The sequence below is a fragment of the Python bivittatus genome, unplaced genomic scaffold (assembly GCF_059951505.1).
Source record: "Python bivittatus isolate LINGU-HERP-01145 unplaced genomic scaffold, Pbiv_v1 ctg000670_np1212, whole genome shotgun sequence".
In the NCBI taxonomy this organism is placed as follows: domain Eukaryota; kingdom Metazoa; phylum Chordata; class Lepidosauria; order Squamata; family Pythonidae; genus Python; species Python bivittatus.
In genome coordinates this window covers 1,994,199-1,999,663 of record NW_028277094.1, presented here as the reverse complement: position 1 = coordinate 1,999,663, position 5,465 = coordinate 1,994,199, and the positions used below count along the sequence as shown (strand labels likewise).

Sequence of the window (5,465 nt, the reverse complement as noted above, 5' to 3'; positions counted from 1 at the left end):
ATGTTTCAAAGCAGGGCTGGAGGCTCTTTCTACTCCCAGCCGCCCCCCCCCATCCTTCTTCTTGGAGCTTTCAGAGCTCAGCCCCAGACATTTCGGAGGCCGGAACAGCGCGAAGGCTGCCGGCGGACCGGAGAGAAGCCCGCCGCCGCGCCGCTTTCTCCTGATCCGCAGGACGGCAGCCAGGGAGACGCTTCCCTCCCGAAAGCGGCACCGCGAAGGGGGCGGGGCACGGCCCGCCGCTTCAGCCAATGAGGGGGCGGCCCGCTGGAAGGGCGTGGCCAGGACGGTCCTATAATGTCATTGAGGGTGCCAGAGCGCCGGTCAGAGACAATAAGACGCGCCGGCGGGCTGGAGCGGCCACCTGCTCGCCTCCTCCGGTTCTTCCTCGCCGCCGCCGCCGCCGCCGCCGCCGCCGCCACCATGATGTCCATGAACAGCAAGCAGGCGTTCAGCATGCACCCCATCTTGCACGAGCCGAAGTACACCCACCTGCACTCCAGCTCCGAGGCCATCCGAAGGGCCTGCCTGCCCGCCCCGCAGGTGAGGGGAAGTGGGGGAGCGGGAAGGCGGCCAGACGGCGCGCACGGGAAGGGAAGGGAAAGGAAACGCTCCAGTTTGGGGCTCAGGCTGGGCATCCTCGCCCCCTCCCTGATCCGGCCCAGGGGATCTGCAAGCGCCCCCCCCCAATGTCTGGGTCCAGATCCCCGGGAGAAGAGGAAGGGGAACTGGTGGGCTTCGACGTGAGTTCCGCCGATCCCACCGGGAAAGTCTCCCGGGACTGCAACGGAATGCAGACGCCACCGGCCGCCCCCGCCCGGTGTTTACCCAACGCCGCCGCGACGCCAAGGGGTTGGAGAGTTGCGGAGTCCCGCTCGGTGTGGCTTCTCGTTCTGGAATCGAGCCTCAAAGAGATGCCCGGGACCTGAAGAATGTCGGGAAATGGGATTAGGCTCCCCCTTCCCCAGCTTTAACCCTGGTCCCCCAAACGCACAACTGCCGAAAACCTCTCTCGTTCTAGCTCCAAGGCTGGAACGAGACGCTTTAGTCTCTGTGGGGCCCCTCAGGGAGAGGGGGCGGCGGTTGGGACGGGCTCCAGGAGGGGCTTAGAGAGAGGGGAGCCGCTCTGATCGGCGGGCGAGGGTGGGCTGGAATGAGGAGAGATTCCCGCGGCCCGGGGTCTTTCTGCGCTGGCTGCACATGCTGGGAGTTATAGTCCCAGTATATCTGGGGGGACAGATGGCCCGAAGGGGAAAGCAATGTGGCGAGAAGAAACGCGGCCGTTGGGGGGAAAGTTCCGAGGATCCCAAATGGGGCGACTTTCCCATTTCAGGGTTCGCCCGTCGTGCCGAGCCAGGACTTGTTCAGCCACGAAGAGGCCAGGGTTGGCTTGGCCCATGGGGCTCTGACAAGCCAAGGGGGTGGGGGGTGCGGGGTTAGCCTTGGCGCAGGGCGCGACTGCCGTCTCCCGACGGTTCCCCTCTCTAAGCCGCGTGTCCGTCTCTCTCGCCCCCCACCTCGCAGCTGCAGAGCAATTTCTTCGCCGGCCTGGACGAGACGCTGCTGCGCGGGGCCGAGGCGCTGGCGGCCGTGGACCTGGTCTCGCAGAAGAGCCACCCCTTCAAGCCGGACGCCACCTACCACACCATGAGCAGCGTCTCGGTCTCCTGCACGCCCACCTCCTCCTCCGTCCACCTGCACCCGCCCTCGGTGCTGAGCGGCCACGCGCACCACGCGCCCCCCCACCAGCCGGCGCAGGGCCTGGAGGGCGAGCTCCTGGAGCACCTCACCTCGGCCCTGCCGCTGCCCGACGTGGGGGCCGCGCCCGCGCACCCACATGCGCACCCGCCCGCCCACCTGCCGGCCCTCAACGGCCTGGGCCACCCGGCGCACGGGCAGCCGCCCCTGGCCATGGGCCCCCACCCGCCGCACGGCCTGGCCTCGCACCCCGCCGTCCTGGCCGGCCCGGAGACGGAGACGGACCCGCGGGAGCTGGAGGCCTTCGCCGAGCGCTTCAAGCAGCGGCGCATCAAGCTGGGCGTGACGCAGGCCGACGTGGGGTCGGCGCTGGCCAACCTCAAGATCCCCGGCGTGGGCTGCCTCAGCCAGAGCACCATCTGCCGCTTCGAGTCGCTCACTCTCTCGCACAACAACATGGTGGCCCTCAAGCCCATCCTGGAGGCCTGGCTGGAGGAGGCGGAGCGCGCGCAGCGCGAGAAGCTGGCCAAGCCCGAGGCGTACTCGACGGGCGACAAGAAGCGCAAGCGCACCTCCATCGCGGCGCCCGAGAAGCGCTCGCTCGAGGCGTACTTCGCCGTCCAGCCGCGGCCCTCCTCCGAGAAGATCGCGGCCATCGCCGAGAAACTGGACCTCAAGAAGAACGTGGTGCGGGTCTGGTTCTGCAACCAGAGACAGAAACAGAAGCGCATGAAGTTCTCCGCCGCTTACTAGGCCGGTGCGGACGGAAGCGGGGAGGCGCCCCGACGGCCGCTGCCGCGCGCGGGACTGGAGGCGCAGGCGGCTTCGGAGGGCGAGGACTGGACGGCGGGCGCCGCTTTCCATGCCCGGCGGCCAGGCCCGAAGGGGAGGCGCCGCTTCCTCGCGGGGCGCTTCAGCCGTCCTGGACTTTTGCGACCGTCCTCCCTCCGGCTGAGGGGGGGGGAGGCGTGGAAAAGGACTGAGCCCCACCCGAGTGGGGAAGACCAACCAACCAACCAACCAACCAACCAACCAACCAACCAACCAACCGAAACATCAAAAGACAGACTCTTTTTTTCTAAATAAAAGGACAATACAAACAATTAAAAGCGTTACACAGAAGGGGGGAACCCCGCCCCCCATTCCTGTACCGTATTCCTGGTGAGTGGCAAAAGTGGCGGGTGTTTTTTTTTTTCTTTCTTTCGTGCGTTTCTTTCTTTTTGATCCAAAACAGGGGAGGGGAAAACTTTCAGCCGTGGCATCTTAGTCCCATCCCTGAATTTACGGGAAAAAGGTGAGTTCAGAAAAACGCCGCTGGCATAGTTTCTGCATTTAAGATACGAACCATGTGGGGATGACTGGGTGTTTTTCCCCCCCCTTTGACCGCCATTTAATATGTTAAGGCTATACTGACTTCGACTGAAAGGTTCTCTCCCTGTATTTCGGCAAAGAAAAAAAAATCAGACAGAAAGGATCTCCGTGATTTTTACCCCCTCGCTCCGGCTTCCCTCCGCATGCTTCGGGTCTCTCGCCTCCTCCCTTCTCCGCATCAAAAGACCCCCTCGCCTGGTTTGCAATAAAGTGTTGTGTTCCTACCTCATCCGTTGAAGCGAGAAAGAGGAGAATTTACGAGCGAAAGCAAACGGGGCCAAAGAAACCGGTGACCAGCTGGGCTGCTTCGGAACCTGGGCTGGCGGTGGCGGGGAAGACTTGATTTAACTTTAATTTGATACGACACGAACGATGCGAACGCCTGTGTAATTTCACTGTAAAAAAAAAAGGGGGGGGGGAGGGAAATGACAGCGCTTTGACAATCAATTAAACCTCGCGTTCATGATTTCTGAGCCCTTTGGAATGCGGTAGATTTCACGAGGGAGGCGCGCTTGGTTCTTGAGTCATCGTCCGATCGTCTGATTGCGTCTGCCCCACAGCACAGTTTTTCTTCTAGCTCCCCTTCGCCCTCTCCCTACCTTCCAACCCTCTTAGTTCCACGAGACAGCAGTTCAAGCGTGTTTCTTTGGTTTTTTTGGGGGGGGGGAGTGAGGAGGGCGTGTTTCTTCATTTATACGCCTCTTTTTTTTTTTAAACGAGCACCCTGTCTCGCGAAATAACTTATTTGCGAAGATTTCACAGAGCACTTTCTAAGAAGCTTGCTTTCCTTTATCTATGGAATAGAGAAATGCCCTCCGCTTCTTTTAGCTTTTTTTAAACCGGGGCGGGGGGCGGGGGCGGGGTGAGACTCTGTCGTTTGTGTGGGTGTGAGAGGAACGCCTTTCTGTGTCGGTGTATGCTCCAGAATTTCAAATAAAACATGCACGTTTTACCTCATCCCGTTCCACGGCTTTGGATAATGCCGCCGAGAAGCGAATGGAAGCAAATGGGAGCGAGCGAAAAGTTAAGCCGGTTTCTCTCCCACCCGCTTCATTATCAGCACAGTTGTTTCGTTCTGGGTGGCTGTGCACCGGTGTCTTGCGAGGCTGAAATCATCCCCTTCGTCTGAGGGCTGAGATACCCGCGTTGAACGAATGCCGTTCAGAAGGAAATTAATAAAATACCCCCCCCCCCAGCTCCAGATTCCAGCCCTGAGAGTACACCTTGGCTGTTCACACGACTCACTTAACCAGATCTAGTGTCTAAACTTGGGGTTAAGCTTGGTTGGCTGGTTGGTGTGGCTTAGCGAGTTACACCAATCCAGCCACGTTTGCTCCTTTATTATGCACACCCAGGAAACAGCTGGACTGAAGGACCCCGTTGAGGGAACTCCGCTGATGGCCCAGAGCAAACGAAGACCCTCGCTTGGCGGAGATCTTTGTAGCTCGCAACCTTCCGATAAGAACTCGATCCTCAGCGAGCGAAGCCAGGCTGAAGTTTTGTTTTATTTACAGAAACCCCTCCTAAGAAGGACAGGTCCAGTGGATAGCAGATGATGATAATGATGATGATGATGATAATAATTTCCTTGATGATTTTTCCCCCCAAATCCTAAGGGATGTTTTTTTGTTTTTCTGTTGGTGGGAGTGCACGTCGGTGATTGCTTTATGTTCCTCCACCCCCCCACCCCTGCCTTTGAAAGCAGTCTGGGATTTCCCCGCCAGCTTCTGCAGTTGCGAGGGCGTGGCAAAGTAGCCCCGAGACACGAGAAATCAACCAAATATTTCATTACAGCCTGCAGATTGAGTTGTCAATATAATCTTTTGAAGCTGAAAACGCTTTCGATTAAAGTGAATCCTAATCAGAAGCAGCCAAGCAGGAAACAGAAACCGGCTTTTTTAACAGCTCGCAGTGGGTGGAGAGTGGTTAGCGCAGCCTCCAGCAAGCTGGATCGCCCATCGCACTACAATGCCCATCATCCGCTGCCCGGGCCACACTGGGTGAGGATCATAGAATTTAGAGTTGGCCTGGTCTGGATTGGGGAGGGTTTATTGTCCTGGAGGAGAAGAACATCTAACTCCTTCCTTCTTGGAAGTGTTTATGTGCTTGGTGGGCGTGTATACACACCACCATTGCACTTCAGAAGGAACTTTGGTCTGTCTTTCTTTCTGAAACAACCCTGTAGTGTAGGCTACATCAAAGAATAGACAGATCCTTTCAGAACTGAGACATGAACTGCTGTTGGACCACAGCCTCATCTTGTTTCACTCTTTGTCCTAAGACTGGAAAAACAAAAAACAAAAAAGCTTCTTTTAGTGTATGTATGCATTTATTAAATGTCTGTACAGGCCCAAACCGTAGGAGATGTGGAAGGCGTGAGAGAGGCAGATTCCTCCTTC

General features: G+C 58.3%; 1 protein-coding gene across 1 annotated transcript; it reads left to right on the top strand.

The window, feature by feature from the left end:
• The first annotated feature begins 327 nt into the window (after positions 1-327).
• Positions 328-2,448, top strand: LOC103060398 (brain-specific homeobox/POU domain protein 3-like). The gene is made up of 2 exons (XM_088151671.1): positions 328-540; positions 1,522-2,448. Exons 1-2 carry the CDS (start codon positions 421-423, stop codon positions 2,446-2,448), a joined length of 1,047 nt encoding a protein of 348 aa, XP_088007797.1. The 5' UTR covers positions 328-420.
• Positions 2,449-5,465: the final 3,017 nt, after the last annotated feature.

Bases quoted from the DNA above. Each gene is read 5' to 3' on its own strand.
- LOC103060398 (XM_088151671.1), top strand. From the start codon at position 421: ATGATGTCCATGAACAGCAAGCAGGCGTTCAGCATGCACCCCATCTTG. The intron at 541-1,521 runs GTGAGGGGAAGT...CCCACCTCGCAG, and splicing joins CCTGCCTGCCCGCCCCGCAG to CTGCAGAGCAATTTCTTCGC.